General features: G+C 45.2%; 1 protein-coding gene across 1 annotated transcript in view; it reads left to right on the top strand.

Moving 5' to 3' along the window:
- Nucleotides 1-14389, top strand: part of LOC311122271 (retinoic acid receptor alpha-B-like) — a 43290-nt gene extending 28901 nt beyond the window's left edge. The window contains exons 2-3 of the mRNA XM_084196660.1: nt 219-367; nt 14183-14389. Coding sequence (XP_084052786.1) covers nt 219-367; nt 14183-14374 — 341 coding nt within the window. The 3' untranslated portion in view covers nt 14375-14389. The remainder of the gene's footprint in view (nt 1-218; nt 368-14182) is intronic.
- The last annotated feature ends 696 nt before the right edge of the window (nt 14390-15085 follow it).

Raw genomic sequence — 15085 nt, 5'->3', positions numbered from 1 at the left:
CTCCGGTGCAACATGCAGTTACATCAGAAAGTGTGGTAATTATTTAATTGAACTCTGTTACAAGTTACCTACCCAATTACCAACTGTGCTTCCACTGAATCTTTCATACGGTCAACTTGTTGCAATGTCTTAATCGCTGATTAGGCTAAATAATAGCATAGTTGTATGTCTTTAAGATCATCCAGCTAACCTCATCTCCCACTCCCCTTTCTCTGCAGCCATAGAGACCCAGAGCACCAGCTCGGAGGAGATAGTCCCCAGCCCCCCCTCGCCGCCCCCTCCTCCACGAATCTACAAACCCTGCTTCGTTTGTGCGGACAAGTCCTCAGGATACCACTATGGAGTCAGCGCCTGCGAGGGCTGCAAGGTGAGACACTTGACACACATTTCTCTCTCTTCACCTCCCTCGCTTTTGCTCGCTCGCTCGTTCCTACTCTTCCCTCGCCTCTACCTCGAGCTCCCTCTCTCTCGCTTTGTACCCCAGGACTTGGGAAAGCTGATCTCTCTGGCCAGTGAATTACTTTAAATATCAGTCAAGTGCTGAGGAGAGATTTAAACAAGTACCAGTTATACACCATTACCATAACTGTGTAGACTGCCTACTCTGGCCACACAACATATTGCCTGGAAAAGCCTCCCGCTACTAGATTGAGCTCCAGCATGCTATATAAACTATCCTCAGTAATTGAAGGCTGCCAGCATGTAAATGTATATTGGCCCTCCACTGGGACTGAGGTAAAGCACAGGTTAGTGCTCACCTAACTAGCATGACTACACAGTCCCCCTCCCATAGGGACCCTGTGTTTTCGATGGTTATAACGGTAGGCTCACTCTCATGAAACACACACACAGTCCTCTCCTGCAAACCCTTCTTCTATCTTCTGGAAGAAAACACACGTCTTCATTACATTTCTTTTTTTTTCTCCCTCTTTTTCTTCTTTGTTGTTTCTCTCTTTTTGGGTCCCGGGAGGACGTGTATCTGTGGTCTACTTTTCATTTGTATTTTTTTTTAACTGGTTGGAACGCTCATTCTCGGCGCACGCACATGCACGTTCACCCAAACACACATACACACTCATCCCCCATCCCCAGATTGAGGGAAATGGCTGTCTGCAAATGTGCAGTTGTTTGGGCTTTAGCCTAGTTGTCATCCGTAATAACAGAGCTGTCAAAATAGCAGAGGAACTTAAACACACACACTCATGCACTGCACCATACTCATACAGTATAATCTATTGATGTACACAGGCATTCAGACCTGATGAGTATGTGCACAGCCGCTCACACACACACACATACGTACACACACACATGTGTACACACACACATTCATACACACACACATACGTACACACACACACACATACGTACGTACACACACACATACGTACACACAGACGTAGTGTGGTAATATTGATCATATTTGTGTATATATACAGTGGGGTCTGAAATTATTGACACCTTTTGATAAAGATGAGCAATAATGACTGTATAAAATAAATGATTAAAATACTGAGCTATATTGTATGCTACGTTTTGTTTTAACAAGTAATAATTTTTCTTCTCAAAAAGGAAGGGGTCAAAATTACTTATAAATAAAGTAGTCAAAAGTTTAGTATTTGGTCCCATATTCCTAACATACAATGACTACATCAACGTTATGACTCTACAAAGTTGTTGGATGCATTTGCAGTTCATTTTGGTTGTGTTTCAGATTATTTTTTGCCCAATAGAAATGAATGGTAAATAATGCTTTGTGTCAGTTTGGAGTCACTTCTATTGTAAATAATAACAGAATGTTTCTAAACACTTTTACGTGAATGTGGATGCTACCATGGTTATGGATACTATATTGTGAATAATGATGAGTGAGAAAGTTACAGAGGGTCAAAGATCATACCCCCAGGACATGCCAATAACAGGGGAGGTTAGCATGTATTAAAGCCACTCCAAAACGACATTATTTACCATTCATTTATTTTGGGCACAAAATAATCTGAAACGAAACCAAAACCAACTGCAAATGCATCCAACAAGCATGAACAAAACAGACCCACTGGCCATAGGCCTATGGGCTAACCTAAAAGAGAGAAGCACTTTCATAAAACCTTTTTCCATGGGCAGGATACAGGAAAAGAGTGAACAACAGACCTTCATTCCATTTATACCAGATCTGACTCAATGTTTGACTAATCCACAGACCAAAGTAATAAAACTAAGATATCCAATCAGATGGAACCAGCCGACATCCTCAAGGAAGGGGGTCACATCTATGTGTGATGACCTGCTGAAACTAGTGTAGCTGCAACTGAATGGCTACTTGCTATTAGTCACCGTTAGCGTCTTCACCATTGTCCGTGGCCTACACTATCCACCAGCCAGCTCTAGCTCTAGCCTGGACAATTCGTCGGCCAGTCTGCACAGCGTGCTATCGACCCAGAGCTTATTGGACTTTCTGCCGGAATCACTGGACCCTAGCGCCGGATCATCGCAACCAGCTAGCTAGCTGCAACCTGTTGTTGGCTAATTACCATTGCCCTATAGCAAGCACCAGTTAGCCTTGAGCTAGCCTCAGGCCCATCTCCCGGCTATCTACCTCTCTGTCAACCGGACGGGACCTCCTAGTGTTGACACTGAGCCCCGCCGATCCAACACGACTGGTTTGCCGACGAAATCGTCTGATGTGGTTTCAACAGGCTTCCCGTTGCGACGACCACGAAGATCCATCTGCCAGCCCCGGCCCGCTAGCACACGCAAACTACAACTGTGCTCCCTGCTAGCTGTGCTGAAGCACCAATTTGAACTGCTCTCGGACTCACATATTGCTGTTCACTGGACCTTATGATCACTCAGCTGCACAGCTGATGCCTGCTGGACTGTTCCTTTACACGGTACCCTGTCCTGTTTATTCTGTTTAGCCTCAGCCCAAACTTTATTGCTATTACCAGTTGTTGTCTTAGCTCTCTCTAATAACACCTGTGATTGCTTTATGCCTCTCTCCCATGTCAATTATGCCTTGCCTATTGCTGTTTGGGTTAGTTCTTATTATACAATTTCACTGTAGAACCCCTAGTCCCTCTCAAACTGCCTCAAATAGTTCCTTTGTTCCACCCCCCATACACGCCGAGACCGGCTCAATCGGTGCCTCCAGTGATGCTATCTCTTTCATTGTTACCCAACGCTTAGGGTTACCTCAACTGTACTCATATCCTTCCATATCCTTTTCTGTACATAATGCCCTGAATCTTTTCTACAACGCCCGGAGAACTGCCCCCTTTATTCTATGTACCCAACGCACTAGAAGACCAGTTCTTAAAGCCTTTAGTCGTATCCTTATTCTAGTCCTCCTCTGTTCCTCTGGTGATGTAGAGGCTAACCCAGGCCCTGCAGCCCCCAGTATCACTCCTACTCCCCAGGAGCTATCATTTGTTGACTTCTGTAACCGTAAAAGCCTTGGTTTTCTGCACGTAAATATCAGAAGCCTCCTTCCTAAGTTTGAGTTATTCACTGTGTTAGCACACTCCGCCAACCCTGATGTTCTAGCAGTGTCTGAATCCTGACTTAGGAAGGCCACCAAAAATTCTGAAATGTCCATCCCCAACTATAACATTTTCCGTCTAGATAGAACTGCCAAAGGGGGTGGAGTTGCAATCTACTGTAGAGATAGCCTGCAGAGCTCTATCATACTATCCAGGTCTGTGCCCAAACAGTTTGAGCTTCTACTTCTAAAAATCCACCTTTCCAGACATAAATCTCTCACTGTTGCCGCTTGCTACAGACCCCCCTCAGCCCCCAGCTGTGCCCTGGACACCATATGTGAATTGATTGCCCCCCATCTATCCTCAGAGTTCGTACTGCTTGGTGACCTAAATTGGGATATGCTTAACACCCCCCGGCCATCCTACAATCTAAACTAGATGCCCTCAATCTCACACAAATTATCAACGAACCTACCAGGTACAACCCTAAATCCGTAAACATGGGTACCCTCATAGATATCATCCTGACTAACTTACCCTCTAAATACATCTCCGCTGTCTTCAACCGGGATCTCAGCGATCACTGCCTTATTGCCTGCGTCCGTAACGGGTACGCGGTCAAACGGCCACCCCTCATCACTGTCAAACGCTCCCAAAAACACTTCAGCGAGCAGGCCTTCCTAATTGACCTGGCCCAGGTATCCTGGGTGGATATAGATCTCATTCCGTCAGTAGAGGATGCCTGGTTGTTCTTTAAAAGTAATTTCCTCTCAATCTTAAATAAACATGCCCCATTCAAAAAATACAGAACTAAGAACAGATATAGCCCCTGGTTCTCCTCAGACTTGACTGCCCTTGACCAGCACAAAAACATTCTGTGGCGTACTGCATTAGCATCAAAAAGCCCCCGCGATATGCAACTTTTCAGGGAAGTTAGGAACCAATATACACAAGCAGTTAGGAAAGCAAAGGCTAACTTTTTCAAACAGAAATTTGCATCCTGTAGCACTAACTCCAAAAAGTTTTGGGACACTGTAAAGTCCATGGAAAATAAGAGCACTTCCTCCCAGCTGCCCACTGCACTGAGGCTAGGAAACACTATCACCACCGATAAATCTACAATAATCGAGAATTTCAACAAGCATTTTGCTACGGCTGGCCATGCTTTCCACCTGGCTACCACTACCCCGGCCACCAGCTCTGCACCCTCCGCTGCAACTTGCCCATGCCCCCCCCGCTTCTCCTTCACACAAATCCAGACAGCTGGTGTTCTGAAAGAGCTGCAAAATCTGGACCCCTACAAATCATCTGGGCTAGACAATCTGGACCCTTTCTTTCTAAAACTAGCCGCCGAAATTGTCGCAACCCCTATTACTAGCCTGTTCAACCTCTCTTTCGTAACGTCTGAGATCCCCAGAGATTGGAAAGCTGCCGCGGTCATCCCCCTCTTCAAAGGGGGTGACACTCTAGATCCAAACTGTTACAGACCCATATCCATCCTGCCCTGCCTTTCAAAAGTTTTTGAAAGCCAAGTTAACAAACAGATCACCGACCATTTCGAATCCCACCGTACCTTCTCCGCTATGCAATCCGGTTTCCGAGCTGGTCATGGGTGCACTTCAGCCACGCTCAAGGTCCTAAATGATATTATAACCGCGATCGATAATAGACAGTACTGTGCAGCCGTTTTCATTGACCTGGCCAAGGCTTTCGACTCTGTCAACCACCGCATTCTTATTGGCAGACTAAATAGCCTTGGTTTCTCAAATGACTGCCTCGCCTGGTTCACCAACTACTTCTCTGATAGAGTTCAATGTGTCAAATCGGAGGGCCTGTTGTCTGGACCTATAGCAGTCTCTATGGGGGTGCCACAGGGTTCAATTCTTGGGCCGACTCTTTTCTCTGTGTATATCAATGACGTCGCTCTTGCTGCTGGTGACTCTCAGATCCACCTCTACGCAGACGACACCATTTTGTATACATCTGGCCCTTCATTGGACACTGTGTTAACAAACCTCCAAACGAGCTTCAATGCCATACAACACTCCTTCAGTAGCCTCCAACTGCTCTTAAACACTAGTAAAACTAAATGCATGCTCTTCAACCGAACGCTGCTTGCACCCGCCCATCTGACTAGAATCACTACTCTCGACGGGTCTGACCTAGAGTATGTGGACAACTACAAATATCTAGGTGTCTGGTTAGACTGTAAACTCTCCTTCCAGACTCACATTAAGAATATCCAATCCAAAGTTAAATCTAGAATCGGTTTCCTATTTCGCAACAAAGCCTCCTTCACTCATGCTGCCAAACATGCCCTCGTAAAACTGACTATCCTACCGATCCTTGACTTCGGCGATGTCATTTACAAAATAGCCTCCAACACTCTACTCAGCAAATTGGATGTAGTCTATCACAGTGCCATCCGTTTTGTCTCCAAAGCCCCATATACTACCCACCACTGTGACCTGTACGCTCTTGTTGGCTGGTCCTCACTACATATTCGTCGCCAAACCCACTGGCTCCAGGCCATCTATAAATCACTGCTAGGCAAATCCCCGCCTTATCTTAGCTCATTGGTCACCATAGCAACACCCACCCGTAGTATGCGCTCCAGCAGGTATATCTCACTGGTCATCCCCAAAGCCAACACCTCCTTTGGCCGCCATTCCTTCCAGTTCTCTGCTGCCAATGACTGGAACAAATTGCAAAAATCTCTGAAGCTGGAGACACTTATCTCCCTCACTAACTTTAAGCATCAGTTGTCAGAGCACCTTACCGATCACTGCACCTGTACACAGCCCATCTGAAATTAGCCCGCCCAACTACCTCATCCCTATATTGTTATTTATTTTGCTCATTTGTACCCCAGTATCTCTATTTGCACATCATCTCTTGCACATCTATCATTCCAGTGTTAATACTAATTGTAATTATTTTGCACTATAGCCTATTTATTGCCTTACCTCCATAACTTGCTACATTTGCACACACTGTATATATATTTATTTCTGTTGTATTTTTGACTTTGTTTTGTTTTACCCCATATGTAACTCTGTGTTGTTGTTTTTATCGCACTGCTTTGCTTTATCTTGGCCAGGTCGCAGTTGTAAATGAGAACTTGTTCTCAACTGGTTTACCTGGTTAAATAAAGGTTAAATAAAAATAAATTTAAAAAAAGGTGGTGGCCTGTGTACAATAGAGATAAGACCGCATTCCTGAGACAGCACAAAGGAAATCGTTGCATACAGTGTCATCAGAGTTCACTCTGAACAACTACAAATAACCACAGAGATCATACATCCATATAAATGGCATCAGAGTTATCTTCAGGGAAGAAGTTTCGAATACAGATACCAAACATGGCTGCAGTAGTATTATTCTGTCACACATTCCAATAGTCAGTCCGCTGGATACTGTGTGTGAGAGAGAGAGATTTTGGGGAAGGGCTGACTGGCCCTTGAGAATTTTCCTTAGTGTTTTCCTTGTGTTCCTGGGCCATTTGCCATGCAGACCCAGAGGTGACAGAGAGCACATAGATTAGATTAGGGCCGAGGATTTAGCCATGTTACATACACACATGACATACTGTGACCCCTGTGCATATACACAAGTAATCTACACACACACACACACACACACACACACACACACACACACACACACACACACACACACACTCCCAGGCTGTTACCGGGGGTTAGGATTAGTGGTGCAGCTCAAAAGGCTTACAGGACGGGGCAGGCAGGACATGGTGTGGAGTGGTGCATAGGTGATGACCCCCCACTGTAGAAGGTCACCGTACCGTGAGTAGATCCCCTGTCCCAGGTCGCAGCAGGGTCAATACCAGGCTCCCAGGGGTCGGCCGGTGGCCAGGAAGAGATCAAGGATCCCAGATCAGATATAGGTCCACAAAGTCCTGTCAGGCTGTTCTCTCCCTCCTCTCTGTATCATCCTCCTCTCTTATTGCATCTCTCTTTTTCTATCTATTTCCATCTCACTCTGATAATCTTTCTCTCTGTATTTTCATCTTTATCTACCTGCACACATCTCCCATGTGTCTTCATTCTCTCTCTCTCTCTCTCTCTCTCTCTCGCTTTCTCTTGCTCTCGCTCTCTCTCGCTCTCTGTCATCCTCTCTTTATTTATAGACCCTTAACCCATGGGTTCCACAGGGCATTCTGCCTGGCTGAAACCTGTGTGTGTTTCAGGTGTGTGGATGGGCAGTGTAGTTTGTGTTCCCTACATCTGTATGTGTACTTTTAACCCTCACCAAACCTAGACCTTCTCTCTACTCCTGTCTCACCTGAGCCTGCAAACACTAGACACCTAGTCCCCATTTTCACTTCTCTCCTGTATAGCGCTAATTCCCCCTTTCTTCTCTTCTGTAGTTCAGTTATATTGCTGTAGTTCAGTTATATTGCTGTAGTTCAGTTATATTGCTGTAGTTCAGTTATATTGCTGTAGTTCAGTTATATGGCTGTAGTTCAGTTATATTGCTGTAGTTCAGTTATATGGCTGTAGTTCAGTTATATTGCTGTAGTTCAGTTATATTGCTGTAGTTCAGTTATATTGCTGTAGTTCAGTTATATTGCTGTAGTTCAGTTATATGGCTGTAGTTCAGTTATATTGCTGTAGTTCCAGTATTGTAAGGTTTAGCTCCTGTAGTTGTTAAGCTCTATAGTTGTAGTTCCAGTACTGTAAGGTTTAGCTCCTGTAGTTGTTAAGCTCTATGGTTGTAGTTCCAGTACTGTAAGGTTTAGCTCCTGTAGTTGTTAAGCTCTATGGTTGTAGTTCCAGTACTGTAAGGTTTAGCTCCTGTAGTTGTTAAGCTCTATGGTTGTAGTTTCAGTACTGTAAGGTTTAGCTCCTGTAGTTGTTAAGCTCTATAGTTGTAGTTCCAGTACTGTAAGGTTTAGCTCCTGTAGTTGTTAAGCTCTATAGTTGTAGTTCCAGTACTGTAAGGTTTAGCTCCTGTAGTTGTTAAGCTCTATGGTTGTAGTTCCAGTACTGTAAGGTTTAGCTCCTGTAGTTGTTAAGCTATGGTTGTAGTTCCAGTGCTTTAGGCCAGTCTTCGACCACGGTACCAGCCCTCTGCTGCCAGAACATTCTTCACACCTTGTAATTACTGAGCTTCAGTCCAGGGGATTTCAGGCCACTTACAGCTGTAGCTGTCAAAAGACAAGAGAGATGAAACAGACTGTTTTGGACATACTATTTAGTGGGTGCATGTGCATTTGTGTGTGCGTAGTACACCTCTCAACAGAGGTCCATATTTATCATAGTGACTCCCATCTGTACAAAGTGCTCTTCGCTCCCCACTCAACCTATCCCTCCCTTCTATACCTCTTCCCCACTCAACCTCTTTCTCCTTTCACATATGGAAATGCACCCTCAGTGGCTTGGCGGCTCGGAGCCATCAGAGGTCATTAAGAGGGCTTTTCCACTGCAGGGCCGTGCCGTGAATATCACAGTTCCTATTTCATTTCCATTTGCCCGTGGCCCACTTGATTCCTGGAACCAAGCGGGAGATTCAGCCTCGTTTGATATCTGGTACTGACCTCGAACCAAGTAGGCCGGTGGGTGGGGTTACAAATGCCTGTACTCAATGATTGGTCTCACGCAATGATGTCAGTGTGTGTTGCATATGTTGTTAATACTCATGCACGAGTCAATGGTTCCATTTTTAAAAGAGAAGGAGAATCTGACTACGAACGGTACAGCTACACTAACGAATAACTCTAAAGAAAACTAATTATAATGGAAGGGCTTTTGAGCGTCTGGGCAGACTCATAAGCTGGTCTTTCAACCGGCTGAAACGATCCTCTCTCCGCATGATGATACGTTGTGAATTTCTCCGTCTCTTTTTAGCGGTCTCCTCTATTCTGTTCACTCTCCATTGCTGCCCACACACAAAAGTTTAAAGGATGGCACAAAATAGTGAGGCTAACACCTCCAGTACGTCTCCCTCCTCCATACTTACAAAATGCCAGTCACTGAGGATCACGTCATCGGTCGCTCTCCTAAAATCATCACTAGCAGTTTTTCCTGCGAATGAAACCTAGTCCTGTTTCCAGTTCCAATGCAAATGGAAAACAACCAAGAACGAACAAGGCTAGTTCGTGCTGGTTCCGGCACGGCCCGTCGTTGTTTGGTTCCTCTAGTGGAATTGCGCCATTAGAGACCTTCTTGCCTGAGGTATCCTTCCTCTCTGACCTCAAACCCAGGACGTCTCTAGTAAGAGAGAGCAGAGGAGCGTCAAAAGGCATCACCCACCACCCAGCTGAATGCCAAATGGCCACTTAGAGGTTAGAACCCTCATCCCGGACCATAGCAGAATCAGAGAGAAAGAGTTCCTCCCTGTGACTGCGTCCCAAATGGCACCCTATTGAGATGCTGTTTGGGACGTACGCTGTGGCGCCATAATAAAATCACAGCCCAGGACTGCATGAGGAGTGATAGGGGGGTTTCACGACCACAGTGTTTGCAGCGGTGCGAAATCACCTAGCTCACCTCTTTCCACCATGATTATTTCATGATGGCTGAGGTATGTGTTGGACGGACTGTGATATTGGAATGCATATTTGAGGGATTGAGAGGGTATCACTCTTGCACTCTCTTTCTAGGGAGTGTTGACCTGCGCTAGTCTTTCTAGATCAGTTCCTAGATATCTGTAGCTTGAGGAGTAAGGTCTCGCTCTACTGTTGTTCCTGTGCCTTGTGTTTGATGCTGATTGGCCTGTGTAGGGCAGCATGATCCCATAAAGCATCAAACACCCACCACTAGAACAACAGTAGAGACCTTACTATTTTAGTGCTTACTACTAGTTTTCCATGGATTCCAAGTTGACCTGATACTAATGCCAGATGTTATGAAGCATTTGCTGTTTGAATCAGTGGGAGTTGAGTCTATAAATATGACAGCACGGAGACTCACCCAGTAAAAGGGATTGAGTGGACTCGAGAGATTTTCATGGTTGTGACACTGCCATGCCAAGCAGTGCCGTTGCCAAACTGGCCTGAGGAATCTCCTCTGGCATGTGGAGAGGGCACCACCCACCACATTGGCAGTGCCCCTGTCGTAACATGACTACCTTCTGCTAGGAGGGTAGGCTTACATACAGCATGTTCACTATGTGACCGCAGCGCAGTGGAACGGGGCTAGATTCACGCCCCATCATGTCCACACTGACTCCATCACCGGCTGCATTCAGTTACATTTCCCTACCTTTACAAAACCCATAAGCTGAGGAAACCATTTGACACAAAATGGACAACATCAGATTTGCTATGTTTGCTAATGTATAGTATGTTTCATGTCATCCATGTTGGCTCTGCTGATCCTGATTGAGGGCGACAGACAAAGGGAGGTGGGGGCTTAACGGGTCACCTGACCTTCACACAGGACTCAGAGCAGAGGAGTGTTTGGCCTGGCCTATGCACGCTGCCGAAGCCGAAACTCTGTTCTGCCGCCACACACACACACACACACACACACACACACCAGCTCTGGTCTGCCGACATTAGGGGCTATCACCACTTAATCTCCCCCACAATACTGTGTGTGTGTGTGTGTGTGTGCGCGCACACGTTGGAGTGGATTAATGATATTGCTGGGCAAAGTGCAACACCAGAGGGGCACACAAATTGTCGCCACAAGCAATACTCTTAGTTGCTGCATCTTTCTTTTTCCTTCACTCAATCGTTCAATCAGTTCATTATTCTGTGCCTCTGGCTGTACATCTGTCCATGTTGGCTCTCCATTTCTCTTTCTTTACAGCCTGTTCATTCATCACTTTCTATCTGTTTACATTTGATATTTTTGTTTGCTTGCTTGTCTGTCCGTCCGTCCTTTTTAACTGTGTTTTTGTCCATCTGTATGTTTTGCTTTTTACCTGTCTTTTCTAATATTAATCTCTGTCTTGCTGTAAAATCTGTTTTCCTATTGCACGTACACTGAGTGTACAAAACATTAGGAACACCTGCTCTTTCCATGACATAGACTGACCAGGTGAATCCGGGTGAAAGCTATGATCCCTTATTGATGGCATTTGTTAAATCCACTTCAATCAGTGGAGATGGAAGGGGAGGAGACCAGTTAAAGAGACAATTGAGCCGTGGATTGTGTGCCATTCAGAGGGTCAATGGGCAAGACAAAAGATTGAAGTGCCTTTGAACAGGGTATGGTAGTAGGTGCCAGGCACACTGGTTTGTGTCAATAACTTTTTTTTTCACGCTCAACAGTTTCTCGTGTGTATCAAGAATGGTCCACCGCCCAAAGGACATCCAGCCAACTTGACATAATTGTGGGAAACATTGGTGTCAAAATGGGCCAGCATCGCTGTGGAACGCTTTCGACACCTTGTAGAGTCCATGCCCCGACGAGTTGAGGCTGTTCTGAGGGCAAAAGGGGTTGTAACTCAATATTAGGAAGGTGTTCCTAATGTTTTGTACGTCAGTGTGTTTCTGTCCAGTACCTCTCTCTGTATGCCATCTCTTACTCATCCCGTCCCGATGACTGGTTCATAGGTCAGCAACAAAGGCTCTCCACTTCTGTTGGTCTCTGTATGAATTGCGCTGTATGAATGACTCCAACACACAAACACTATTAAATCTGCACTGTTCATTGTCAATGTTCCGATCAGTGACCTTGATCAACGCATTCACAAGATGAAAGTGAAACATGCATTGTATTTAACAAGCATGCAATGTATTTGCCAAACATCTGCCACACACACACACACTTCAACACAATAGGTGGATAGCTTCCCACACTACTTGCCTGTCAGCCTCTTGCGGTCAATGTCTCTACGGGCGAGGAGTGCACCAGCTGGGGCTTAAGTGGAATGGGAGTTAATATGAAGCCCCCCCTAATGCCACCAGGCCCTGCCTGCCCATAAGCCCCTTAAGGGATTAACCAAATGGGAGCTCATTGGTGCTTAGACTGGTGAGTTAATGCCCACCCAGTGTGGCACAACTAACCTAGCCCCTGGCCAAGCTAGGCCCACACAGACGCATGGATGCACAGACACACACACACTCACATACATATAGAATACACACTTGCACACAAACACACTTGCACACACACACACAGTTAATGGTCCCATTTGGCTCAGTTGGTAGAGCATGGCGCTTGCAACGCCAGGGTTGTGGGTTCGATTCCCACAGCGGATCCAGTACAACAAAAAGAAAGTATGAAAATGTATGCACTCACTACTGTAAGTCGCTCTGGATAAAAGCATCTTAAATTACTAAAATGTCAACTGTTAATCCCCCCCCCCCCCCCCCCCCCACACAAACTTTCTCTTTCCCACACACACCTTTCCACTTCAAATTGCTCTATTGGTACCAAAAGTCTGCACCCGCTGCCAAAGCTTGCACATTTCCTTCAGCTTAGTTGGTTGTAAAAGTCGTGTCATAAAATATGTTAACAGCCTCGTTTAAAATACCCAAATAGCAGAGTGTGATCGGGCATGATTCATAGTAGAGCATAGCACGTGTGGTGGTGGTGACACTAGTTAGTCACTGTGAAGAAACACGTGGCTGGACTCTACGCTCTGTAACAGACAGACACACAGAAAGGGAAGTTGAACACTGTGGGCACTGTTTTAAGGAAGTCGATGTGTCGTATTGATGCATTGGGGGTTGTGTAATGTGTGTGCGTGTGTGTGTGTGTGTGTGTGTGTGTGTGTGTGTGTGTGTGTGTGTGTGTGTGTGTGTGTGTGTGTGTGTGTGTGTGTGTGTGTGTGTGTGTGTGTGTGTGTGTGTGTGTGTGTGTGTGTGTGTGAAGACAGCAGGTTACATATTAGGGCGGGGAATTGCCAGTGACCTCACTATAGGATATCACAATACTTAGGTGCCGATATATGTATTATGATTCTCACGATTCGATATGTATTGCGATTCGATACTGTGATTTTATTGCGATTAGATGTTTCAAACATATTGTTCACATATATGTCTGCTGCAGAGGGACAAGAGAGAGCCTTGAGAAACAAGTTTTGATCAGTCATGGAAATATAAGTGCTGAAAACAAATTGGATCCCTATTTAAAAAGAAGATGGAGAACAAGCTATTAAGTGTTGGTGCAGGTTCAGCCAACTACCGCAAAAATAATATTGCGATATTGTCAGAACAATACGATATATCGTCAAAAATAATATCCCGATATGTAAGTGTATCGATTCCCGCCCATCACTATTACATATGTACTGATGTTGTGACTCACCCTCTATAGGTCAACATGAGAACTTTGGGCCAATACACACACACACACACACACACGTTTGAACATAACTCACCATCATGTTGAGTGTCATTGGAAGTTAGAGCCTGTCATCTATGATGTGGTGTCCTTTGTCATGTGACTTGTTGAGACCGTTGGTCATTCTATCTCCACACATAAACTGTCCTATTCTAGTTTTACTATCTCAATGATACCGCTGCTAGCAATAACCTTTTATCGCCCCAACTCCCTCTCTCTTCTTTCTATTCTTTCTCTCTCTAGCTCTCTCTCTTTTTCAGTTCAATGACGCTACATTGGCATCAAAGCATGTCATTCGTAGGTGTATATTGTCAAAGCAAAACAAGAACATAACAGCAACCTTTTTCCCTTTCTCTCCCGCTTCTTTGTTTTACAATTATATTTTTTTAAATGAGCAAATAAAGCAAATGTAACACCCATCCTCTCTTCTCCTCTCAGGGTTTCTTCCGTAGAAGCATCCAGAAGAACATGGTGTACACCTGTCATCGAGAGAAGGGCTGCATCATCAACAAGGTCACCCGCAACCGCTGCCAGTACTGCCGCCTGCAGAAGTGTTTAGAAGTGGGCATGTCCAAGGAGTGTGAGTACTGTTATATCTCTCTCTCTCAATTCAATTTCAATTCAATTTAAGGGGATTTATTGGCATGGGAAACATGTGTTTCTCTCTCTCGTATGTGTGTGCCTGTCTCTTCTGAGTGAATACTGTCTTCCAAGAAATGTCTTCCCGAAGTAGATTTTCAAAGCACCACACACTGACATGACAAAACGTGATGGTTCCAATACATTTCAAGACGTTTTTATATCAAGGAGCAATAATGCATAACCCACCATACCCCATGATGGCTTCCCTCCCTTGGGTCATGCCCTCCTATACATCCATCACACACACTGTATATCCCCCTATAGCCTTCCATGAGGCTAAGCGCTAAAACAATCTCCTAGCACTTTATCCTCTAGGCCCCCTGTAAGTGAGTTATCCTCCTCAGTGTTCCGAGCCGCTGGTTTATAGCAACATTCATCCCAGTCGAGGCCGCTAGGGAAATCAACCACTGCCACCTGGTGGTGGGGAGTATGTTACTACACCTGGGAAGTGGCACAGTGTGTTTTGGTGCTTTTTCTTTTTAATTTATTTTTTCAAAATCAGCTGTGGGGTGTGTGAGTGTTTAAATTGGGATCTATATTCAGTTGTGTAGCTGGGCTGTGCGTGTGTCCAGGGCTGTTTTAAACCCTCTTGATTGATTGTGTCTGTGTGTCTGTGTGTGCCATGACTGATTGGAGCACCAGGCTAATAGTTCTTTAATGGCTTCGTTAGGTTGTGTTTTCTGGGCCCATGCTGGCAGC

This window comes from Coregonus lavaretus, assembly GCF_964263955.1.
Source record: "Coregonus lavaretus genome assembly, contig: HAP1_SCAFFOLD_2351, whole genome shotgun sequence".
Taxonomy (NCBI): domain Eukaryota; kingdom Metazoa; phylum Chordata; class Actinopteri; order Salmoniformes; family Salmonidae; genus Coregonus; species Coregonus lavaretus.
Note: the sequence above shows the minus strand (reverse complement) of the source record. Positions and strands in the feature narration are given on the sequence as shown.